Raw genomic sequence first — 24693 nt, 5'->3', positions numbered from 1 at the left:
AGATAGTTGCTGTGACATACCATCATCGAGATATAACAGTCGAGATAGTTGCTGTGATACGCCGCCATCAAGATATAACAGTCGAGATAGTTGCTGTGATACGCCGCCATCGAGATACAGTTGCATGTATTAAAATCTACCATTACCATGACAAGAAGGATAGAAACATTCACAGTGCCTTACACTAACAACAGGCTAGTTTTATAGAATTTAACAAATTAAACTCCTCCTGCTCTAACAGTTCTAATTCCTGTGAGAAAGTGAAAGTAATTCTCTCTGTTGGTTTTCCTTGCCTTGGGAGCATGAAGTGTTCTCTGGGCTAGAAATGTAGGTTGGTGCTGGTCTTTGCCTTCTGGGTTTTTACTGTAGGACAATACTATATAAGAACCTCTTCTTATTTATTGTCTCTGCAATCAAATGATTAAACAGGTAATATATTGTTATTTTCCTTAAGTTATCTAATAAGATTATACTTTCATGGCATCACTTTGATAAATTTCTCTTTGCCGCCTATGAATGGAAAATGAAAAATAAATTACATTTAAGTTTAGTATGACTAAGTCTAATATTTTGAAGAGGAAAACTAAGTTTCCAGTATAACTGGCTTGGGAAAAGAATCCAACAGCAACAAAATACTTTCAAGATTAAGCTTTATTTCTTCAAAACCTGTGTATTCCTAGAACCCTTCAGTTTTATTCTTTTCTAGTTAAGTCTTGCAGAGGTTCTGAGAAATTATACTAATAGTTGACTGTCCATACTTAAATACCCATTTAAAGAATCTTCTGCATTAGGGATATTCAAACTAGAATTATTTTTATAGATGGCAAAAACAAGAAAAACAAGAATAGAACAAACTAAGCCAAACACAAAGTATTTAAAACTTTTTTCTGCATCCCTTGCTTGAATAACATTATTTTCAGTTTGGTCTCTAATATTTTCTTCTTCCAGTACTATAGTTTCTATAGAAGATTTTTTGATTGCTTCGAATAGTTACTATTTAGGGAGATTTCTTCTACTTGATCATTAATTGAGATTACTTCATCTATATTTTTCACAGAAGCAGCATCTATATATTCTAAATTCAATTTTGAATAAGAGACTGAAGTGGGTCTATCGCCTTTTGTATCTTCCATATTTCTCAAGAAGCATCTCTATTTAACCACTTAAAAGTGATAAATTGCTTTAGTTAACAACACACTAATTAACAACAAAACTAATTAAAAATACATTAATTAACAACACACTAATTAAAAGTACATTAATTAACAACAAATCTAGGTTTAAGCTCTTTTAAAAGTAGTAGTATAACATACTTTTGTTTTTCTATTGCGAATATTATAACCTGAAGAGACATATTTTGAAATATGGCAAAACCAGAGAGGCCTAGTGCATATACCAAATGAGAGTATCCAAATATATAGCCTGAATATACAGACAACATAAAAATTCAATTATAATTAGCTTAATATAGTATAGTACTATTGAGTGCTTCGTAAGCCATTTCCAAAACTGTAGCAGTAATTACTTCTTTTTCTCTAGTTCATGCAGTAATTCTTCTTTTTATGCTTTAAAATCCTCAATTTTATTACAACCAAAATATTTCAGAGCTTATTCATTATGCAAAGAATATGTGACATGCTCAAGAAGAAAGAGAGTTTCAGCCAGGAGGAAATAGTTTATACTAGATAGAATTATTAACAAGGGAGTTTTATCCGTATATTCTTACAGATATCTCAATGTACTATTACTATTTGTACTTTAGTTGTTTTTGGTAATTTGCATTCGCTTCTTTTTTTAAATATTCTCTTGCAATTATATAGTTTTCTTCTGATTCGCAGATTATCCAGAAATTCAGGTTATATCAAAAACCCCATGGTCTTAGGCTTAATAAGCAGTAATCTCGCCATAATATTCATCTCTACTTAAGCAATTCTTACTTTTCAAATAAGCTTTTAATTCAACCATTAAAGAGAGTTTGTTTATTCCACAAATAAATTGAAAATTCAAATACTACTGCATGTTGTAAATTAAGAAAACTAAAAATAAAACTCATTTAAAATTAATAACGTACTTTTATATCTAAGCATATCTACTATAATACAAATATACATCTAGGACTATGAAGCTTTTCTGTAGAATATTTCGAATATCCAATCGTACAGTCTGATAGGCTTCTGAGAGGTTTTCAGAATTATGGTTTAAACTTGCTGTATAATAACTGAACTTTAGCTGTAAGAAACATGAAAAGATTAACTTCTATTTGAAATAACTCAGTTGAGTATTTTATTTGAATTGTTGGCTGTGATAAAAGTATTTACCAGCTAATTCTACCAGGTCACTGCCATATGAACAAACAGAGTCCTTTATAGTGTATTATCGTCTATTTAAGTTCGAAAAGACAATAGAAAACTCTAATTATACTTTCTTCTCCGGATAAAAACATCAAGCGATTTCTTTGACATGGAAGAAATGTGCCGAAGTCCCAATGATATAGTCTGTTTTAGATGGTAAAGGATAATTTCGTCTTTGTAAAAAACTATGTATGCAATTAATACACAAATTGGGACTATAAGTGGTAAAAGAATAAGTATAATCCAGCGGTTATTGGATAGTCTGTTTTTTAAATCAAGCTTCCATCCAGACTTACTAGTTTTCTTACTACTTACAGCAGGAGAGTGTGAATTATTAAGGGATACTGAAGTATACTCGTATCTTCTATTTGAATTATGCATATTTTTTAAATTTTCTTTTTAATTAAATGTTTTTATTTGTTTACGTATTAGGCTGTGGTGTTAATATTTTTATTAACTTTCCTATTAATTTAGACAGAGCTAAGCCTTTCCTCTTGAACCATTAGAGTTAGTCGTACTGAGCTGGATGTAGTTTATTTCTTGCCATATATATAGTTTCTGGTGACAGCTGCAGATCAGTGCTATTCTAATTAATATGAATAAAATGACAGATGATGCCAGAGTGATATGTGGTGTCAACAAACTCAGATCACCAAACTCAAGACGCGTAAACAAATAGAGCCATTTATAGCAGGATAGTCTACAGTGAAAACCCGATAACCCGAAAGGCAATGACTAATATTAATATATACTGCTGAACCGGGGAGAAAATGAATTCATGTGCTTGAAAAAAGAAAAGTCAACAGCCATTTTAATTGGTTTTTTTAATTAATGTGTTTTTAACTAAAGCAATTTATCACTTTTAAGTGGTTAAATGTTAAATAGAGATGCTTCTTAAGAAATATGAAAGATACAATTGTATACAAACTGAAAGAAAAATCTGGCAACCATAGATCCAACTTAGACTCCATTTCGAATACTAAAGCCTCTGCGACTAAAGAGCCCAAAAATTCTAAAAAAGACACTAAAGCTCAAGAAAATAGTGTATATATGGACGGCAACCCGTCTATTGATTCTAATATACATATAAAACATATAGAAGCTGAAAAACCTGTAGTAAATGTAGAAGATATTCAGATTATAAAACCTATGCCAATTAAAAATACTCTAAAGCTAATATTTCTAAGAGAAGAAACAGCCAAACCAACTCAATCTACTCCATGTGAAGCTGGTTTTATGCAACTAAACAATTTATACACAGAATCTACAGGAAATACAAGACTTATAGGATACTCTGCATTTGCTGAATATAAAAATCCTATAAAACAAACAATCCAGAGAGAAGAAAATACTAGAGACCAAGCTACTCCATACGATAATTATTATTTGCAACCAGACAGTCATTCTATAGAAATTCTAGAAAGAGCACTAATAGAGGAGAATACTAGAGACCAATCTACTCCATACGATAATTATTATGTGCAACCAGATGATGGTCGCTTATGGAATAGGCATAAAATGATTGGTTACTCTCTAGTGTTTTGCTGTATTCTTGTTTTTCTTGTTTTTGTCATCTGTAAAAATAATTCTAGTTTGAATATCCCTAATGCAGAAGATTCTTTAAATGGGTATTTAAGTATGGACAGTCAACTATTAGTATAATTTCTCAGAACCTCTGCAAGACTTAACTAGAAAAGAATAAAACTGAAGGGTTCTAGGAATACACAGGTTTTTGAAGAAATAAAGCTTAATCTTGAAAGTATTTTGTTGCTGTTGGCTTCTTTTCCCAAGCCAGTTATACTGGAAACTTTTTTATTTATACTAGACCACATGACGACTTAAATTCTTGTTTGTTTAGTCTAAGAATGAATTATTATTCATAAATGCAATAGAAGAATTCCTATGACTAAAGGGTAAGAGATAAATAATATTTGCATTTCATATAGGAGAATGTATTACAGCCTGGAAATGACAATTCAATAAGAATAAAATCTTGCTAAGTAAAGAGCTTTTATTGCTGTAGTAGAATATTTTTGACAAGTGAACTTGCACTGGGTCTGCCTCAATGCATCTGCCGTGTCTTAGTCCTTGTAAAATTGTATTTGTCTTTATACTATGAGTCTAATCCTGAAGAAAAGAAGATTTCTTCATAGCTACCATTCTATTTTACCCTCTGTAATAACAAGAAGCCTTTAAAGAAAAACCACAATTCCTTAAAATACCACATTCTGTATGCAGTGAGTCTAAAATTTCAAAGAACACCAGCTATTTATAAACTATGCCTTTTATTTAGGAGAAAAACGCAGCGTTTACGAATAGTTTTGAATCTAAATTGGTAATTTCTAATTTGTTTTGTTTTTAATTAGAAGCATCAAACTTAAACATATAAAGTCGAAATATTATATAGTTTTAAGAAAAATATCAGTTTGAGTTGTTTAGATGAAAATTAATTTAAAAACATGGAAGATATAAATAAAACAAGTTTTGAATTCAAAAAACAATGAATAGTTATCTAGATACAGCCGAAGGAGGCCATGACTGGGTGTATGAAGAAAGTTCCCAAAATGAAGAGTCTACTGAGAAATATCCAATGCTAGAGAAGAATAAAACAGAACCAAGCAAAAAGAACTTTTTTGTACGATTCTTTTCTTGCTTTGGTAGATTTATAAGTAGGTCCTGTCTTACACTATTAGGGATACTGTTGGCTACAATTATCTTAACAGTTATATTTCTTATTTTAGGATACGTTTATTCTCCTACTATTAAAAATATGATTCTAATTTTATATGCAGAAATTTCCAAGAGTCTTACAAAGATATGGGAAACAACAAAAAATATCAAACTGATCATTCGAAATGGCACTTATTTTTGGAGTGTTTAGAAATTAGATACTAATAATAAAGCTTAATTTTGAATATTTTATCCTTATGGTTTCTGTGCATACTGGAAGTAAATATTAGAAAGCCTAGTCATTCTTATGGAATTTCTTCTAGAAGGCTTTAGAGTGCACTTTTTTGAAATAATAGAATTTTTTGCTGCAAAAAAAAGACAGAAATTTATTTAAAATTATTACTATAGAGAGACTTGCAGAAGAATTAAATAAAATTCTAATTTTAAGAAACTTTATATAAAGAGTCTTCCAAAGAGTTATCAAATAAGAGCCACCTGACATATTTCCTATCTGTTTATTTGGCTATGCAATTATTATGCATCTGTTAAAGTGCATTAATTTCCATGCAAATTTCACTCTTTTATGGTGAAGAGTATCACTTATAAGTACTTTTTTGTGGTATTAAATCTACTAGTATAATAAGAAGTATAGGGATCCTTGCTAATTTGGAGTATTTATGTGCGCATATTTATTCTTCTATTTCTTTGAGTGCAAGATGTGGGAAGGTCACAAGTGCATCTGCGTATCCTGTGGTTTCATGGGAAGTATTAATTACGGAAGAAAGGATCAGAATTATCTGTCTTCTAAGTACGCTACTCACAGGTATTTTCTTAAGTATTTCTTCAAGGAACATAAGTGCCCTTTCAACAAGACCATTTGACATGGCAGAGAGCACAACAGAAACTGACTGAAGAGCCAGTTCAGACGGAAGATACTTTGCAAGCACAACTGGATCACCAGATGAAAGAGCCATGTGCACAAGGGATGGGCTCTGCAGGGCAATGGCCCCTATTAGCCCGGAAAGAACATCGCCCTTTTCAATTTGCTGGGAGACTTCTTGAGGGGTTTCCTTCTGCCATGCACCAAGAGAGTTCATGCCTGTCTCAGCGGATGAGAATAGATATAGCCCTGACTCTGTGCATATTCCAATTAGTGCGCCGAATGCAGAAACCTGCGTGAACAGATAGCCTGAAGAGCTAAGGGCGTGCTCTGCCACCTTCCACTTGTCTATTTCCTGTCCATTATAGAACATAGATGCAAAGATGGTTTCACGGAATGTGGATACTTTGTCTGGCCTGGCTGTCTTGTACGTTATAATTAACTCTGCATTTTCTGTGTGAACCATGCCCAGTGGAGTGTTCTTTCCCATGCCATTTGTGTACTTTGGCAGGGCTCTGTACTCCACAAGCTCTTCCATCTCATGGTTGTACGTGTATACCATGCCGCTCTCGCCCAGGCAGGATATCTTTAGCCCGTCCTTTGTCTCTGAGATAGATGCGTTCACAAACTGCTCTGGTCCGTCCTTCCCAGAGACAGAGTCTGGTGAGTACGTTGTGATTCCTTGCATGGAGATCAGGAGAACCCCGTTTTGCATCATTTTAATTGCAAGCGGCATATCTATGTCGTACTCCTGTATGAGCTTGCTTCTTTTTATGTCGTATGTGTGCATTTTCCCAGGTCCTGCCACTGCCAAGATATCTTCATCCGCATCTGCCACAAGCAAAGGAATCTCTGCTGATATCTGCTTAATAACTGTGCCAGTTGCCTTATGGACCTTGCACTCTCCATTTGCAGAGACAGAGATGAATCCTCTTTCAGTTGGAATAATGGCAGAGACTGCAGAGCTGTGGGCTGCTATTTTTTTCAGGCAAAGAGAAGACCCTTTGTCCCACATGAAAACATCTCCGGATACAGTTCCAGAGACAACAGATCCTTCAATATCCCGGGCTACTGTTTGTCCTGAAGATGCCTGCTCGTTAAACAAAAGTGTGTTTGTTTTCCACTCCCAGATAACTGAGCCATTTCCTGACAGAATAATCCACTCATCTTCCTCCACAAACTGCACGTGCTTTATCCCATCAGACACAAAGATCTTCTGGATAGGCTCTTTTGTGTCGCCTGTTGTGCTGTACAGTAATACATTGTGGCTTGTGTCCAGAAGAACTGCCATATCCCCGTATGTTGAAATTGCTGCATCCAGCAGGTTGTGCATTGTATACTTCTTCTGGATTGGTGTCCATGCATCTTCCACTTGGATAAGTTTGGTTATTTCTCCTGATGCCCAGACTGCAGATATCTCCTGGCCCACTTTGCGTGCACACAGAGGGTGCGATTTGTTTCTTGCTACTGTCTCGGAAGAGCTGTCTTCTGAGGAGAACAGCCGCAGTACTCCGTCCTTGGATCCTGTCAAAAGGCCTTCCTCTGTTCTTTCCATTAGAATTATATTGTCTTGGTGGCCTGTTATGTGCTTCTCTTTTCTAAATGTGAAGAAGCCGTTCTCCTCAACCACCCACACTTGCAAGTATCCCATAAACTCAAGGTGAATCTTCCCGTTTAGCACGCACGCAGTGTGACACTCCTTATTAAGCATCCTTCCTATTTCTACGTTGTACGCTAGGTTGTATAAGTATACTCTTCCCTCTACATCAAGCGCCAGAAGAAGGTCTTTGTCAATCGAGATGCTTTTAATCTGTCTCTCTGTCTCTAGCTTTAGCACAGTCGCTAACCCACTCCTTATCTTTGTCTTTTTTATGACTCGATCCACGCCCACGAAGAGCTCTCCCGTTTTCTCGTTGTACGCAGAAACAGTTGCAGTTGAAGAGCCATATACTGAGCTCAGTGCAAGTCTATTCATTAAAAAATTTTAGCAGCCACTTCCATAATAACTGCCAAGAAGAAAATAGACCGCATGCTGACACCTTGCCTCACTCCACTAAGCATGGCAAGAAGGCATCTGCATATCTCTCAGAATCAATTCATTTTAAACTCCTTCTAGCCAGATCTCACAAGATAGTATTTATACAAATAGTAGTGAATTATTTTCTGCTGTCTACGTTGCATTCATTTAGGGCGTGTCAATTAATCTGCCTTTTTATATCTTAGGGCCTCACTGCATTTCATATCTACATTTTCTTCTGCGTTATTTTATGGAAAACTGAAATTCTACTATTCTTATGTGCCCCCTGAAGACTTTCATTTGCAGAGAAATAATTTGACCCCAAAATATTCAGAGCCCGTGATGCTTTAAATTCATCTTAACAAGAGTCTATTTTCATGGTGACCTGCAACCCACAGGAATCTGACTAGACCTACCCGTATCAAAGGACTTTCTGTAAAATGTAAAATATTTCTAAAGGCATAGCTTGAGTTTATTTGCGTCTGCCTAAGGAATAGGACTATATTCTATATTCATTATATGTCATGTCAGCCTGCAGCTCTTCCAATGTTTTCTTCTTCACTGGCTCATGCTTCTTTATCATTGCCAGACTATTTGCTACGCTCAGCATGTCCTCAATCTTTAGCGTGTTATTTCTCTCATCTCTTCTCTCCATGCCCACGTACTCCTTCATATCTGTATCAATATATCCTGCAATGGCGCCCTCTTCAATTGAGTTTTGCAGCAGAAATGCAGCACTCTCCTCAGAGACACCAAGCATCTCTCCAACTGAGCTAAGAAGAATCTTCGTGTAGACCACGCCAATTCGGCGCACCTGCTCCTTTTGGACAGCCGTCTCCAGGCGCAGCACAGCGTGGTATAAGCCATCCCTCCTCAGAGTCTGCTCCTCCTCTGCCACAGCCTCGTGGAACTTCTCCAAAGAGCACGACTTTATTGCCAGAAGAATCTGCAGATACGCCTTTAGCTTTGGGTTTTCCACAAAGAAGTCTCTGCTTGGGTGCTTTCCCTGGTGCAGACATGCCACAACATAGGCCTTTCGGCACTCGTCTGTAAATACAGAGTCTGTGCTCTTTACAATTGCCTTGTTGATTGCCTGCTCTGAGGCACTGTAGTCTTCTGCCATCAGATAGACTATGCTTGCCAGATAGTAGAACACTGAAGACTGTCCTACATCTGCCTCATCGGGCAGGCTTATTCCTGTAAGGAAGGTGTGCGCCTCATCGTACAGCTGCTTCTTCTGCAAATCCATCAGAATATTATTTATAATTACTGTGATTGTCTCCACATTCTGGTACTCCCGGGCAGCTGCCAGTCCAAGCAAGTACTCTGAAAGAATGTCTCTTCTTAGGTGCGTTGAGGATATTCTGGCTGCAGTCCACAGGCCTGCTAGCACGCTATCTAGTATCCTGCTGCTTTCTTTTGTGATTTCTGCTATGCTATTCATTGAAGTATCCAGAGCTTGCTCATACTCTTCTTTGTAGATGTATGACATGCTCACAAACAGCAGCAAAAGATATCTTGAAGGGCCAGAGGAATGGGCATCTAATTCGCTAATCAATTCCTCTGTGCTTACAGACGAGATAATATCGTACAATGGCCGAAGGGCATCTTTTGTAGTCTTCAAAGTGGCTCTGTTTATTTGCTCTATGGTCTCCTGCACTTTCTCCATGAAATAACAAAATAGCAAAATAAAAGAATAAATAGATTTAGAAATATGCATATATCTTGCACAAATAGAGCAGGCCTGCAGATAATATTTACAAGATGCGCAGATCTGGTGCAGCCCAGAAATCAGTGCAAATAGCAGGCAGCCAGACCGTATATCCCAAGAGATCAGAAGAATTAATTTAAATGCAATCCGCACTAGATGCATTAGGAGATAAGGCAGCTTGCTAGGCATGTGCATACAATGCAGCACTAAGGCGTGTAATCAAACCCTGAATAACCTGAAAATATATCAAATCATGATATCTGGTCTGAACATACTGTGCTATCCCGTGATGCTTCGGGTTATTTTGGGTTATTAATTATTTTATTCTGCCCTTCCCGACCACTTGCAAGTACATCCTTAATTAAACCATTATGCAATATGGTGTGGGTTATTGCAGAAAGCTTATTTAAAGATATTCAAGACAGCACAAAAGCACTCAGAAAAGTAAATCTAACAAGTTCTTGCTATATCTCACTAATCACAGTGATTCAATCTATCTAATCAAACAGTTCATTAAGCAAGGTTTATCACCGTGCAGTTAATGATTATTTCATAATCAGATTAATATTCAAATATATCCTTTGCATCCGCCCTGGGATATGCTATAATTGTCCAAATTAAAGTGCATGCGAAAAGAGACGGAATATAACCCTAGGCATTCAGAGCATCGTACAGGGCACTTGACTAATTGCCCCTATCTTCCATTAGATTGGTCTAGAACGCATGCCAGGATTTTGGCAGGCGCACAAGGAAGTGTAAAGTCTCCTTGCATATTTATTGGTTTATTCTCCATGCATCTTATTTATGTCTCAGGGGAACCGAGAAAAACACAAGATGGAGAATGAAAAAGAGGATAGAAAAATACTGAAAAATACAGCTCTAAGACTTGTTGAGAATAACAAAGGAATACTTGCAATAGATGAGAGTCCAGCATCAATGGAAAAGAAGTTTGCTGCTGTGCAGATTGAAAACACAGAAGAAAACAGAAGAAGATACAGGGAAGTCTTGCTAACTGCGCCTGTAGAAATACAAAAATATCTGGGCGGTGTAATCCTAAACGAAGAGACTTTCTTCCAGAAGGACAGCGCAGGAGAGCTATTCACAACCCACATGAAAAAGGCAGAAATATGCATTGGAGTGAAACTAGACAAAGGCCTTCTTCCACTGAACAATGACAATACAAGCCAAGAGAAGCTCAGCACAGGCCTGGATGATCTAAATGAAAGGTGCCTTAGATACAGAAAAGGCGGGGCATCCTTTGCAAAGTGGCGGTCTGTCTTTACAATCTGCCAGGATCTTCCGACAGAGGAGTGCATCTTTAAGAACTGCAACATTCTGGCAGAGTACGCAATGATTTGCCAGAAAAACAATCTGGTGCCTGTTGTAGAGCCAGAAGTATTATTCAATGGGGAGCACTCTGCAGTGCAGTGCGAGATAGTCACTGCTGCTGTCATTTCTTGTCTGTTCTACCACCTGAACAGAAAGGGCGCGTACATTCCGGGAATTATTCTTAAAGTTGGCTTTGTCACCGCAGGGCAGGAAAGGCAGAGACAGTCTCTGGGGGACGTAGCAAATGGAACCATCCAGGCATTTATGGCCTCTGTTCCACCTGCACTGCCTGGTGTGGTATTTTTAAGTGGCGGCCACCCAGAAGACATCTCTGTGGAGTACCTAAAAGAAGCCAACCGCGTGAAAAGAGAAAGAAATGCGCCCTGGGCAATTTCGTACTCATTTGGCCGGGCACTGCAAGATAGTGTCCTGAAGCTATGGGCAAATAATGATGAGAATAAGGAAAAGGCTCAGAAGCTGCTGGTGGAAAGAGCACGGATCTGCTCTGAGGCAGTTAAAGGATGAATTTCTTTCTCGCTGGGTTTTTTGTGTTGAATAAAAATATTCGAATTTACTGTATTGAATTTTTAAGAAGAAAGTTGCATGGCTGGCAAGTATACAATTACAGAGCAAATAGGACGAGGCGCCACTTCTGTTGTATACGAGGGTATAAACAGAAAGACGCAGGAAAAAGTGGCAATAAAGGTGATTGACTCCCAGAACACAAGAAATCTGCACTTGGCTGCAAATGAGATCCGTGTCCTGCAGAGAGTCTCGCATCCAAATATTATAAAAATAGTAGAGACAGTTGAGACAGAGACGCAGACACTGATTGTTCTGGAGAAGTGCAAGTTCTCTCTTTCCTCTGTTGCCAAGACAGGAAACCTGCCGTATAAGACGATTCTGCGCATTTTCCGGGATATTCTTGTAGGAATGCGATACCTCCATGGGATTGGAATTATCCACAGGGACATAAAACTTGGGAATGTGATGATAAGCGACACTAATGATCTGAAGATCATTGACTTTGGTCTCTCGAAAGACACTCTTTTCAGCGCACCAAAGACATTCTGCGGCACACCTGATTTTATAAGCCCGGAGATGATGGACCGCATGCCGTACACGAAAAAAACAGACATATATAGTGCAGGAATGCTTATATACTTTCTGATATTTCGGTGCGACTATAATAAGGCAAAGCTAGAGACAGGGAAGAAGTCAGAGCAGTATGGGGGAATTGTCCGAGTCTTGGAGAGAATGCTGGAAAAAGACCCAAATCGAAGGATATCCGCAGAGGAGGCCCTGTCCATGCCCATATTCACGTCTTTCTTTCCAAAGCTAGTCTCAATGGAGGGAATAAAGAGCTTTCAAATTGCAACAAAACTGGGGAAAATTGAGTACACAGGAGAGAAGGTCACGATGTCAGAGGGAGCTGCAAATATATTTTCCATGCGGGCTGAGATGGGGGGCATATACCAGATAGACAAAAAAACAGGACAGGAGACTTATACGCCATTTTCCTCGATTGACACAAAAACCCTAAAGCTTGTGGGGTTCTGCTACTCAATCCTGAGCCTTGTCAAGAAAAGAACTCCGGTTGTGATTATTTTGACAGACAAAGGGAAGTTCTTTAAGATGCTAACAGATGCCGTGTACGTGTACATTATAGATGACTTTTACATTCTCTGGCAGAAGGGAGAGATCTCTGCAAAGTGTCTGAAGAGCAAAAAAAGAGTTGTAGCTGCAGATGCAGAACTTGAAGAGATGAAAGTCCTCATATACGAATCAAGCCAAGCTTTGCAGGAAGCTGCATCATCTGAAAGGCCAATCCTCATTGATAGAAGAGTTGTACAGAGGGGGTCTCTGCATCACAGTGCATACCAGTCCATGGGAATCTCAGTTGACTCTGCTACTTTGGCAAACCTATCCCCTAAGGTGGTCATGAGGACAGCGCATGAGTATGCCCCAATATTCACAAAGCATGGGAGTGTTATTAGGCTGGAGCCATACATATATTATCTGTGCATAGGGTATAGAGAGGTTCTTATCCTAAACGTGCAGACAGAGGAGATAACAGAATTTCAGATAGGAGCACCAAAGCAGGTCCACCAAATAACTGCAGCTACACCAAGAAGTATCCTACAGAAAGTGCTTCTCTTTGAAGAGGTGCTAAACCATGTGCAGCCACAGTAGTTCAACTGTATATCCTTCTGCGGCTACTGGAGACTTACGCAGCCATGCAAACAGAATTCAGTCAGTTTTAAGGATCTTAAACCGTGCATATGGTGCTTTGCATAAAGTGTTTTTGCATTTTCGCATAGATGTGCTTGTATAGACTACTCCACCAGGCTTAAAACCCATTTGAGTGGATTATTTTTGAAGTTATGCGCATATACAGACAGAGGTGTTTTAAGAACATTTTCATACGGTGGGAAGTGTCTGATTAGGCAGTTTCTTCTGTTTTGAGAACATTCCATAAACTGCCCTGAAGTGTGCGGTAGCAGGGTGCCTCAGATAATAAAAGTGTAATTAGCAATGTAATCAGTAGGTTAAGTTGTCTTCACTATATCTTACCCATAAAAAGAGTGATTATTCAATTACTGTGCATAGATTGGGATATTCTGAATATTTCTGTATACATTTTGCACCAATCCAGTTTGGGGATGCTTTTAGTATTTTCTGCATACATTCAGACCGCAAACCCAAATATTTCTGTCCATTCTGTAGACCTAGGCCTCTAAGCATAAAGGCAGAAGGAAAATGAATAAAAGTTCTTAGATTTTATGGGACAGTCTATAAAGAAGATCAATTCTTAGCATATTATTGCGCTGCAGGTATGCAAGGAGCATAAAAATCAAAGTAAAATGCGCCTTAAATATCACCGGTCAGTTAGTGCATCTGGACTATCGCGTGCGAGTGATCGCATGCTTTGCATTATTCTATTTGAATTTCTAATTATATAGCGAAAATTATTTAAAGACTGCAGTTTCAAGACGCAATTTAATCCTGAGAAGGGGCATATTTGGGCATTTCGTGTTCTCTGGTGTCTTTGTGTGGCTTCAAATTATATTCTGGCTATGCCCACTGACATGTCTAAATTTGCTTGAATATTCATGTGCAGTGCAGTCACGCCATATGATTAGATGTATGAAACAATTTATCTGTTATCTTGGGGTATAGTAGGATGAAATTAAATGTCTTTAAGGCAGAACTCATAATAGTGCTGGATTTTAAAAAATGAATATGCATATTTCAAGATGAAGAGAGAATTTGGATGAAAATCCGTAAGAGAATATAAATAACTTGGCAGCTACTTAAAAGATCTTAAGCCTAACCTACACGCCACTTAACAAGCATACTATATACGTTATTTTTATTGATCTAAATATTAAAATGATACAAAATACATCTATTGCCTGTAAAGCGAGAAGATTGAAAGCATTCCTGCACACGCGAACAATGTGCACCCTAGGTATGCATATATATTAAATCTGGCCTGGGGCGCCATCTTGTTGCGCCGTGATATTACATCGATTATTGTATGGGCTGCAGCTGAGGTGCCTCCAATGTACGACATAATTCCAAGTATCTCCCTGTCCGTTTCTTTGTTTATTTCATTATAGGAGATGTAGAGAGTAATATTTGTGCCAATAACTGACAGAAGATATGCAAAATATCCCCCAACCATGTTCTTTGTCTTTTTTAATGCATGCACCCCCAGAATCTGCAGAGCCCAGGAGACAACCATCAGGCTTTCTGTGTTTCTCTTTGAGTTTCCCGTGTAAATCACCAAGGGAATTGCCAGGCACACTGCCAAAACACGCGCTATTCCCTCCAGGTAACCATGGACTGGCTTATGCTTGTTCTTGTGCTCCTGTATCTTTACAGAAGACGTCACCAGGGAGAGTATCTTAACCAGTCCGTACGATATGTAGTAGAATATACCTGATATTCTTTCTAGTATAACTCCAATAATGCCGGAGTGGCTCTCTGTATCCCCTGATCTTTCAATTAGAATTAAATCAATGTATATTCTAAAGCACACACTAAGCGTAAATGCTCCTGTATATGAGAATATCTTTGAAAGAAGGCTTGCACTGATGGTTATCTCCTTTTGGACATCCTCACTGTCAATTGGCAAAACCCCGTCTTGATATATTCCCAGAATGCAGAAGAGTACAAGGATTTGCGAGAATATGGTCAGATAGACAGCAGATAAGCTATTTCCAGAGATGTAGTACATATTTTGCGAGATAAAGCTAGAAAGAATCCCAGTTATCTTTCTAATTGTGCTGTACTGCACGCTCATGCCTTGGTCGTTTTCTGAGTAGAATCTTTTATCCGCAACAAGTGTGCTGTTTCTATATGCCATAAAGACCTCAATGAGGATTGTGCTAATGATAGATTTGTTTTTCATTCTTATTAGAATAAAGTATGCAGCAATTTCAGAAATGACTGAACTAATAATTGTCCATAATAGTCCGAGTTTATTAGCAATCCAGGAAAGTATCAAGGAAAAGACAAGCATAGAATAAAGCCACCACGGAATAATTCTGTCTGCGATTTCCTTTGTTGTAAAGCCCTTCTCCTCCACCAGGAAGACTGACAGGAACGGGGAAATTGGCCGAAAGTTTCTTCCCACAATAAGCAGAGACCGCAACATACAAAAATTATTTTGCAGGAATTCATAAAATGAGCGACTCCGTGACATACCGCAGCAAATACTTAGAGGTGCCCCAAGAGCTCAGAACCCGAATAGTAAACATATATACGGCCAGCACAAAGTACAAGAGAAAGGCAAAGGAGCAGGTGATTCCTCTTGTTGATGAAATAGAGTACAAGGGAATCTCAAACGAGCTGGAAATGGTTGGCATGCGGACAGATGAAGTCAGATGCAAAGTGCAGGAGAAACTAACCCATCTAGAGGACATTCGTGACTATGTACGGGAAGTCACCCAGAAGGAGCAGGACCAAAGGAAGGGCTACATCTCTGGAATAATAAAGGCAGAAATGCGAGCTGCAGAGCAGAGTCTAGCCACCTTAGAGGAAAGAGTGCGTTTTTTAATTGAAAGAAGCAAGCCAAATGTTCTGCAGTCAATTCAGCTGGCAATTAACAGGCTTTCACAGAAAATAGAAAGCATCCAGATTTAAATAAAAGCAGAAAACAGTATGATCCTCCAGTAGCATTTTTCTAGGTATCTAAGGAATAAAATGAAGTATTTTTGTCTTCCTGCAAAGTCATACAGATGCAATGCAAAGGTGTACACTGAATTGAAGAATTATCTTTCAAAAATGAAAGAAAGACTACATGCTTGCAATTGCCTATACAGCATAGTACTAGAGGGTATAGAGAAGGTATGTAAAAATATAGCTATAGTAAATATGCTTTTAAGTAAGTATTCGCCTATTGGGATAAGCATAGCGAGTACTATGTCAAAGAAATATACTCTAACTAAATGCAGAGGTGCAATTCTACGATATTTCTAATAAAAACAGCCATTATGTATATGAATAGCCTACTGAAAATAGCAAGAACAAAGACGCACGTTGCGAAGCAAGATATGGAAACATCTAAGAAGTTATTAACCCACTGGAAAACTAGTATAAAATGTGGCTGTATAATGCATAAGCATTCAAATTTCTGAATAAACTGCAATAGCCCATGCATTGTGAGCTCTATACATTCTTTAAATATTTTATCTTTCTGGACATCTGCAGCTAAAGAGTTTCATTTCAGAATTTGCATTTCTTGCAAGATTTTCTGCAGTATTCTCTAGAATAAAATAGGCACTATACATTAAATCATTCAGAGGAATTTTTAAAAGAGGATATATGCATTGTTATTTAACATGTTAGGATTATATTACTTATTTGACTGCATAGAGCATACCCATGCTATTTTGTTTCTTTGCTTTATGGCAGGCTCTTGCTGCATTGCATTTTTCTCTCATTGCTCTTTTTTTTCTTTCCGCAATGACAGCTTCTTTTATGTATTTATACTTAAATTTATTTCTTGAATTATATCTGGGACTATTTCAGGAATATTTAGAAGAATGTGTGCGAATTGACTACTGAAGTGTTTAGTAAGGACAGAACAAGTAGAGTACTCGAAGGGGGTTGGGAAATAGTTAGAACCAGTGAAAATAATTGTAAGTGTCAATTCTTCCTCTTTGAAGTATTAGACTTGGTCATGCTAAACTTAGTTAAAATTTATTTCTTTTTCTCTATTTATAGACTACTAGCAATTAATTTATTGGTAATAAGCAATTATTAAAAAACAAAATATAGACAGAAATAGAAATATGAGTTAATTAACAAGCAAAATATAAACAAAAGAGAGAGTATGTTAGTAATTAATTAATTTTAATTTAAACAGCCAGTAATTCACATTCTTGTATTGTGTTGTTCTACAGCTACTATTGCTGCTTGTGCATTTTAATACATACTTCCTTGCTACAGCAGAAGCATGCAGAATAAAGAAGTTGGTTCTAAGATGCTTAAAGCTGAGCTTCGTAGCTTAGACATAGAGCAAGACTTGGTCTATCAAAGAGCAAAAGAGAAGGCTTTTATCACAATAGTAAACTGTTCTTTCCCAGAGTTAGAAATGCAGATGTATGCTGGTCTTTGCCTTCCAAGATTTCGTTGTAGACTACTAGAATATAAGAGGCTTTGTTTTCTTCTGCTAAAATTAAATTAATTAGAGTTAATTCGGGAATACTTTTAATTAAAAGTATATTAATTTTAATTATAAGCACAGAATACTGATAAATTGCTAGTTTTATGGTCTATAAATAGACAACGAAAAGTAAAAAACAAAATATTTAGTATAATGAAGTCTAATCTTTCGAAGAGAAAGAACCAGCTATTAGAGAGTAAAGAAGTAGCAACAGAAGACTTAAGAACTCACAAGATAAGACAAGAGAAAAAGGAAAGAGCTATCTGCAGAGCAAAGATATACATGCTCATTGGAGTAGCTATACTGTGCCATGTGTGGGACAGAGTGTTGACAGTAGATGGGCTAAGAAATGTCCAAATAAAAGCTGCTGCTATTTCTGAAGAAACAGAAGAAGGCAGTCAAGGTGGAGAGAAATTCTCAGTAGTAGAAATAACTAGAAATATTGGGTTTATGACTAGGAAGAGGTTTTTGTCGCCTGAGATACATCTAGAGCACTCTATAGAAGTTCTCAAAAAAGACTCTAAAAATATAGAGACGGGCAATGAAGAAAACTCAGATAAGCACAAACCAAAGGATTCTATCTACAAACACACACGAAACATCAGCCAGGATAGATTACGCAATAGCCTTCCATATGAAGGTAGCTTGCTCAGATACAAGAAAGGATACTTTAACACGCTTCTTGAGCTGTTCCCCTCGCTTGATGGATTTGCGTCAATACATTCAGAAAATGTTGAATCTTTCTATGTATTTATTAACAGCACTTCTGTAAAAGAGCATAAGCACAAAATACTTGCCTCGCTGCTACTGCTTGCAGAGGGAGTGTATGTGCCACTGGAAGTTAATAAAGATGAGAAAAGAACTGATCTGGTTCTTAAGAAGGAAAATGGCCAAGAAGAGCACTTCAGAATCAATATGGTTTTTATGGCTAACATCAGTAAATATAAGGAAAAATCCACAGATGTGCATAAAGAGGTATTGCAAGAAAAGGCAATTGATGTTATAAACTTTTTTATAGAAAGCAGAGAAAAAACAGTTTCCAAAAAAGAGAGTTCCACTCTACAGCTATTTTTCTGTAGAAAGCTTGTGGATAACGAGTTTTTAAACAGCCCTAGCTTCCTTATACAAGCGTATATACACCACTGCATAAAGAATACAGATGAGATGATTTTATTCATTCAAATGGTGCATGATCTACTAAACGAGTTTATAGAGGAGAAAGAGGAAGTTTCAAGAGAAAATCGTGTAGAAGAGGCCGTGAATAATCTTCTAAGTTTGTATATGGAGGATAGAGGAGTCAAACCAGAAGATAAACAGCCTGATAACGAAACTGCAGAGCAAGAAAAGAATGTGAATGCCAAATGCAATATACCAAAGAAATATATTTCAATTGAAAAAAGAAGAATAGATGTAGCACATTTAAAAAAAAGGTCTCTATACAATGATTATATATCCCGAAGGATTTATAATCTATGTCTCAAACCAATTGAAGATCACCTTCTCGGCGAAGAGAGTATGAGTAGTAATATGAGCGAGGCTAACTATTGTGAGACTGCGCTACTTGGCCTGTTCTGCACCGCTGCATATAGCGCGATTGATAATATATACACAGTTGATCACATAGAGTCTGTCTCTAAGGAGCTGAAAGGCTTTTTCAGAAAGTACATGTGCACCCCTATAGACAAGGCATTGTTAAAGAGAATGCACCAAGACTGGAAAGATATAATGTTCGGAGAAAATAACCAGGAAACACAATATATGTGGATAGACGGAAAAAAACTTATGCCAGGATTGATAAATATACTATATGGATTTTCAAAGATAGCAGGTATATGTGACTTAAGTAAGATAGATGAGATTAGAAGAAGGGTGGATGATATGAACATTAATGGTTCCGTAGATGACTCTAATAAAATAGAGAAAGAAAAGAAGGAAGGACTTGAGAATATGATAAGCGCATATATGGCTGAGTTAATTAAGAAAATTGCATTAAGTCATGATGTTAGTGTTCAGACATCCATCAACTCTAAAATGTCTTTTAAAGATGGTTGTAGTGATGTATTTGGACGCCTAGGAATATCTTATACTCCCATTGATAAATATGGCAAGTACCTCAAACAAGTCCGTTTCTATCACTATGAATTTAATATCTGTCCTTATTATTCTAATAATAATAAAGAACTGAAATGGAAAACTAGTTTTGACATTTCTAGATTCAGAAAAATGCCAAACAATTTAAAATCGAAGGAAAAGAAGGGAGATCAAGAGAAGAAGGAATTGTCTATTATAGAGAAAGTTGGATTATATATAGATAAAGAAATGCAGTTACAACGAACAAACAAAGAAAAATGTAAGAAAAATTCTAATTTGGATGAACAGAAGCAGCTCAAGCTTAGCTATGCCGGCTGGTGCGAGAGTATTAACACGCTTCTGCTTGAACCACAAATTTATATCAGTGTGGATAAAAGAATGATTCTATTTGCATTACTTCTATTCGCAAAAGACCAAGGTTTTGAAAAAACCCATCCTCTTGGATGTTTAGCAGATAATATTATGAAAAATTCTTGCTATTCTTTTAGTACTTTTAAAACTGATGTGCTTATAATGCATAGCTTGGGGATAGCAGACAAGTGCTATCCAAATACATCCATAAACATGGATGAATATAAAGAAATCCCTACACGTTTTATAACTGTATTAAAACATGTATTAGAATTAGCAAATGATGCAAAATATATATCTCATAGAAGATATGCTAATATAATCACGGACTTAATGATTAAATTCCGAGAAACGTGCCTGGAGGATAGCTACTATTCGAGTTTGGAGTCATTTGTTAAAAAGCTCTGTGAGGAAAAAAGATTTTTACTTATAAAGATCTTAACACTGAATGAAAATAATACAGACTATATTACTAAATTTGTTATGGATATGCAGAAAACAGAGAAAGAGCACCTAATTGCCGATTATGAGAAGCATAGTAACCTGTTCTTGCTATGGTTTATTTGCTGCATAGAAAAAAAATAATCCTAAGAAGTTTCCTACTGTAGTAGAATCTTGCTGTGACTTAATTGACATAGCAGAGACAGAAAAAAATAATATTCTGAACTGTTCTTCTAAATGGGGTATAGATATAGATCTATCAGAACTGTTTGAAGAGATAAAATCCATATTGTGTGTTGAAGACAGTAAAGTTGAGTGCTAATAAGTTCGCATAAATTCTAAACTTGCCTAGTCAACCTCAGTATGCATAAGAAAGCTTTAATAAATAAAGTAGTTTAAAAATATGCATTAATACTTCTTGTATGTACCTGTATAAATACGCTGTTTAAAAATATAGTACTTAAGGGTGTACTAACTAGGAGTGGCTAGAATTATGTTGCAGAACATTTGGCTAGCTTTATACACTGCTGCGTTGTTAATTATTTACTGCTGAGTAGATATAGAAGTGTAAAAAGCTTATTCATTAGCTTAGGTTTATTAAAATAATTTAAAATATAGCTTAGCAAGCCTCTATAGACTCTTTTTTAAGGAGGGCTCTTTTTCAACAATAGTGCTATACTTATTAACGTATTTAAGTATCTTATCTGTATCTATGCCTTTCGAGAGCAACCTTTTAAATAGAACGCATAGGCACTCTGGGTTACAATCCCCATATATCTGAGCATACGCTGCGATTACATTTGCAATATCTAGATCCGCATTGATTATTAGAAGATTTTCAAGTACCTTTTCCATATAATCTAGCCCTACAGCAGCCATGCGCTTTTTAATATTGTTATTAGCAATAGTATAAAATGAATTAATCAACGCTATATCGGATGGAGTGTGTTTTAATCCTATGTAGACAATCAGGAATAGTAAAAGCCTTCTAGTGTGTAATTGCATATTTCCAATCAGGTTATACCCAACCCGTGCATTGAAAATATTGTATTTCTTGGTTTGCGTATGGCTTGATATTTGTTTCTCCATGCCATTTAGCAGCTCATCTATACATATACTGTTATGATACCATGGCTGAAAGGATGCGGGTTTTGTCGATATATGTTCATTGTCTCTGTTTATATGAGAGTCTATAATTATATAATCTGAGCTATGCACCCATATACTCTGGATATAGATCGAAATAATATATTCTGGATAGGTGTCATGCTCTATCTCGCCTATTGTTAACTTTAAGTTGTCTATTTCCTTCTTTATAGATTTATCGAGTTTTATAATTGGTTCGCCAAGCGCCAGAAAAGCTTTTTTTAAGGTTGTTAACTGAAGGATTATGGGCTGTGCCTGTCTCTCGTATGCATAGTATATCTCCAAAGTCCCAATTAAATAATACTCGGCGTGGTTTTCTTGAATAATAGTTGGGATGAAATTTACAAATAATTTTTCTTTTTTCATATTGGAAGGAGTTTTTTCATACCACTCGTATATGTCTTTACTTGCTGTGTGGTTTCTTGAAAAAAATGAAAACAATTCTGATATATAGCTTTGGATTTTGTCTTTAAAATTGCTATATAAAATCTTTTGTTTTTTCAAGTCTTTTTCCTTGCCTATACCCATTATATCTTTTCTAATATCTTCTATTACTTTTTTATTGCTACAATCATAACTATTTATAAGTTTTAGAAATATAATGAAAAAATTACAAATATCAGACTTGATCGCCCTAGTGCCATCTGTATTGGTTTTGCAACTTATCGTGTCTTCATTCTCTACTATTATTCTAATTATTTTCGCCCATTCTTCACAGATCTTTTTTGGTATTTTATTTCCCGGATGCATGCATTCTGAATCTATTGCCAGTTCGCATTCTTTATCCGAAAAACTCTTATTACTGTTGAATGGCATAGGAAAAAGATCTTTTATCTCTTTCATCAGCAAAGGCATATGGTCAAGATTGTATTTATTCTCCTTTGAATCATATACAAAGCAGCAGAATAGGCCAAGCAGCGCAGACTCTATATCAGATGCGAACACCTCTGTCTTTAAATGTAAATTCCCTTGAATAGATATCTCTACCATTTTTCTAGTAGGAAGATGTCTAGAGTTTGTAAAGGGAAGCAGTTGAACTGGCTCAGGGTTTATATCAATATCATTCAGACTCTTTAACTTTTCCCAATAGCTAAGTGCCTTTGACTCTGTATTCTTAGGCATAAAGCATTTTTTAAAGAACTTCTGCTCCTGGCTTTCCACAATTGAGAAACTTTTCTGATTCTGTTGCATACACTCGCTCAGTACCGCGTATACCTCTTTGTTAAATTTAATTGCATCCTCTTTAGTGCGGATGTAGCAATATATATATACTTGTATAAGCCAGTTTCTACTGTTCATATACTCATCTTTCCAGTATTTTGTTTTATCATGCAAGTTCTCTCTTTCCACTGGATTCTTTTTGGCTATTTTATTTTCATCTACGCTAATAAAATACTGAATAGTTTTTACTATGTTTTTTTTGTAGACAGAGCTTTCTTCTTCTCCTTGGCCACGTCTTTTTAGTATCTCTTTCGCAGCGTCTAATATGTTAATAGAAAAGAACTCTTTTTTCTGATCTCTCCACCTCCACACGAGCTTTGTGGTTGTGTCTTTGTCTTTCTCAAGAAACAGCGGGACATTTACTCCCTCTACCTTCAGCAGTAGCGCAATGACAATTCTATGAGCATAGCTCTTTACCAAATCGCTATTCAGAAATAGAGTAAATAGGTCTTTATCATCTTCTTGAAGAGTAATTTCTGACGTTTTCGAGCGGAAGGGAATCATATTAGTCATTGCACTAAAGTGGCTTGCAGTGCTTTCTTCCAATTTGCCCCCAGATGCACTTTCTGCATACACTGTGTCTTTGGCTGTATCTCTTTTATGTTTGTCTTCGTTTTCTTTGTCTGATACAATAATATGCGAATTTATATTTGAAGAAAGAGCCCGGTAGCAACAAATGTCATTAGATTTTTTGCCTAAATATAGCATGATTGGGCTAAGAGACCCATCTGGTCGAGGTATATAGTCCACCCCTTCAATTTTGCATACTACTGCTTTTTGCACCTCTGAAGCATCTTCTATTTCTATAAACCCAAAGACATTTTGCATAGCTAGAAGTGCAGCTATAAGAACCATCTTTGTTACTGATCCAATAGAAGCACGTCTAGTACATGGCATTGTACTGGTTTTCTCTTTTCTGTTGTTCACATATACATATCTACATGTTCCATTTCTTATTCGAGTTCTCATATCTTAGTATTATAATCTTCAAATATTTTTTTGTTAAATATTTTGTATAATTGTTAATAATTTGCTTTTATTTTACTGAACCCACTCTAATTGAAAGCTTTTTACGTTTTATGTAAATTTATTCGGGCTATATCGGGTTTTTGGAATTTATACCCTAACAAACCTGCATATTTTAAAGATTTGGTTTAATTAATTGCAAACTGCAGGGCAGTAATGAGGGTTGCCAGATCATTTTGTTCTTGCAATAAATTATTTAGTAATTCTACAAGAAAAATAATTAAAGTGGTAAAATTCCCACTTTTATTAATTCAGTGACCAAAGTGCATCAATGATAAATGCAACTTCCGGACGATTCCTCGTATATCAGAAACTGACTATAAAATAGTAAGAACAATTCAAAAGGGAGGCAAATGACAGAAAGAAGAAATACATCCAACAAGTACACAAAAGGTCAAAGTCACCAAAGACATCCGCAGGATTACGATAATAAAACTTCCTTGACAACTACACTCTCTATTCTAGACTAGTATCTCCAGACTAGCTCGTCGTCCCCTTTTGGGCACATCAATTAAAGTTTAAATTGTATTCGAGCACAAAATCATGATTATTTATACTTCAGTGCGCTCAGTATAGCAGTATTCTCTATTATTTTTATGCCCTGCTTACACGCTTAATTTCTGTCTGTTTCTTTTAGAGTTTCTTTTCTCTACTTTTTTTAACTTCTTCTATATTTGCAAAAAATATCTCTTCTACACTGTATAAAAGAAAGAACGGGTTATTACTTGGAAAAAAATAGCAAAGCACAGGAAAATCAGAAAAGTAGCACTTTCCAGAGAACCA

The 24693-nt window shown here is 36.4% G+C and overlaps 14 protein-coding genes across 14 annotated transcripts; 7 read left to right on the top strand and 7 right to left on the bottom strand.

The window, feature by feature from the left end:
• Positions 1–959: 959 nt before the first annotated feature.
• NESG_01992 (uncharacterized protein) lies at positions 960–1133 on the bottom strand (the record flags this gene model as incomplete). The annotated part of the gene is made up of 1 exon (XM_053049607.1): positions 960–1133. The coding sequence occupies one exon, from the start codon at positions 1131–1133 to the stop codon at positions 960–962; it is 174 nt and encodes a 57-aa protein (XP_052903778.1).
• A 125-nt stretch (positions 1134–1258) lies between these two features.
• Positions 1259–1441, bottom strand: NESG_01991 (uncharacterized protein; the record flags this gene model as incomplete). Its single annotated transcript, XM_053049606.1, has 1 exon — positions 1259–1441. One exon carries the CDS (start codon positions 1439–1441, stop codon positions 1259–1261), a length of 183 nt encoding a protein of 60 aa, XP_052903777.1.
• A 970-nt stretch (positions 1442–2411) lies between these two features.
• On the bottom strand, positions 2412–2732 carry NESG_01990 (uncharacterized protein; the record flags this gene model as incomplete). The annotated part of the gene is made up of 1 exon (XM_053049605.1): positions 2412–2732. One exon carries the CDS (start codon positions 2730–2732, stop codon positions 2412–2414), a length of 321 nt encoding a protein of 106 aa, XP_052903776.1.
• Positions 2733–3254: 522 nt separating this feature from the next.
• On the top strand, positions 3255–4013 carry NESG_01989 (uncharacterized protein; the record flags this gene model as incomplete). The annotated part of the gene is made up of 1 exon (XM_053049604.1): positions 3255–4013. One exon carries the CDS (start codon positions 3255–3257, stop codon positions 4011–4013), a length of 759 nt encoding a protein of 252 aa, XP_052903775.1.
• Positions 4014–4851: 838 nt separating this feature from the next.
• On the top strand, positions 4852–5232 carry NESG_01988 (uncharacterized protein; the record flags this gene model as incomplete). Its single annotated transcript, XM_053049603.1, has 1 exon — positions 4852–5232. The coding sequence occupies one exon, from the start codon at positions 4852–4854 to the stop codon at positions 5230–5232; it is 381 nt and encodes a 126-aa protein (XP_052903774.1).
• Positions 5233–5710: 478 nt separating this feature from the next.
• NESG_01987 (uncharacterized protein) lies at positions 5711–7876 on the bottom strand (the record flags this gene model as incomplete). Its single annotated transcript, XM_053049602.1, has 1 exon — positions 5711–7876. The coding sequence occupies one exon, from the start codon at positions 7874–7876 to the stop codon at positions 5711–5713; it is 2166 nt and encodes a 721-aa protein (XP_052903773.1).
• Positions 7877–8417: 541 nt separating this feature from the next.
• NESG_01986 (uncharacterized protein) lies at positions 8418–9587 on the bottom strand (the record flags this gene model as incomplete). Its single annotated transcript, XM_053049601.1, has 1 exon — positions 8418–9587. The coding sequence occupies one exon, from the start codon at positions 9585–9587 to the stop codon at positions 8418–8420; it is 1170 nt and encodes a 389-aa protein (XP_052903772.1).
• Positions 9588–10433: 846 nt separating this feature from the next.
• On the top strand, positions 10434–11483 carry NESG_01985 (fructose-bisphosphate aldolase class-I; the record flags this gene model as incomplete). The annotated part of the gene is made up of 1 exon (XM_053049600.1): positions 10434–11483. The coding sequence occupies one exon, from the start codon at positions 10434–10436 to the stop codon at positions 11481–11483; it is 1050 nt and encodes a 349-aa protein (XP_052903771.1).
• A 78-nt stretch (positions 11484–11561) lies between these two features.
• NESG_01984 (uncharacterized protein) lies at positions 11562–13151 on the top strand (the record flags this gene model as incomplete). Its single annotated transcript, XM_053049599.1, has 1 exon — positions 11562–13151. One exon carries the CDS (start codon positions 11562–11564, stop codon positions 13149–13151), a length of 1590 nt encoding a protein of 529 aa, XP_052903770.1.
• Positions 13152–14367: 1216 nt separating this feature from the next.
• On the bottom strand, positions 14368–15621 carry NESG_01983 (uncharacterized protein; the record flags this gene model as incomplete). Its single annotated transcript, XM_053049598.1, has 1 exon — positions 14368–15621. One exon carries the CDS (start codon positions 15619–15621, stop codon positions 14368–14370), a length of 1254 nt encoding a protein of 417 aa, XP_052903769.1.
• Positions 15622–15650: 29 nt separating this feature from the next.
• Positions 15651–16109, top strand: NESG_01982 (uncharacterized protein; the record flags this gene model as incomplete). Its single annotated transcript, XM_053049597.1, has 1 exon — positions 15651–16109. The coding sequence occupies one exon, from the start codon at positions 15651–15653 to the stop codon at positions 16107–16109; it is 459 nt and encodes a 152-aa protein (XP_052903768.1).
• A 1315-nt stretch (positions 16110–17424) lies between these two features.
• Positions 17425–17655, top strand: NESG_01981 (uncharacterized protein; the record flags this gene model as incomplete). Its single annotated transcript, XM_053049596.1, has 1 exon — positions 17425–17655. One exon carries the CDS (start codon positions 17425–17427, stop codon positions 17653–17655), a length of 231 nt encoding a protein of 76 aa, XP_052903767.1.
• Positions 17656–17787: 132 nt separating this feature from the next.
• NESG_01980 (uncharacterized protein) lies at positions 17788–20661 on the top strand (the record flags this gene model as incomplete). The annotated part of the gene is made up of 1 exon (XM_053049595.1): positions 17788–20661. One exon carries the CDS (start codon positions 17788–17790, stop codon positions 20659–20661), a length of 2874 nt encoding a protein of 957 aa, XP_052903766.1.
• Positions 20662–21147: 486 nt separating this feature from the next.
• Positions 21148–23853, bottom strand: NESG_01979 (uncharacterized protein; the record flags this gene model as incomplete). Its single annotated transcript, XM_053049594.1, has 1 exon — positions 21148–23853. One exon carries the CDS (start codon positions 23851–23853, stop codon positions 21148–21150), a length of 2706 nt encoding a protein of 901 aa, XP_052903765.1.
• Between the last annotated feature and the right edge of the window lie 840 nt (positions 23854–24693).

This window comes from Nematocida ausubeli (genome assembly GCF_000738915.1).
Source record: "Nematocida ausubeli strain ERTm6 chromosome Unknown supercont2.5, whole genome shotgun sequence".
Classification (NCBI taxonomy): Eukaryota; Fungi; Microsporidia; genus Nematocida; species Nematocida ausubeli.
The sequence above is the reverse complement of the archived record's forward strand: the minus strand, read 5'-3'. Positions and strand labels throughout refer to the sequence as shown.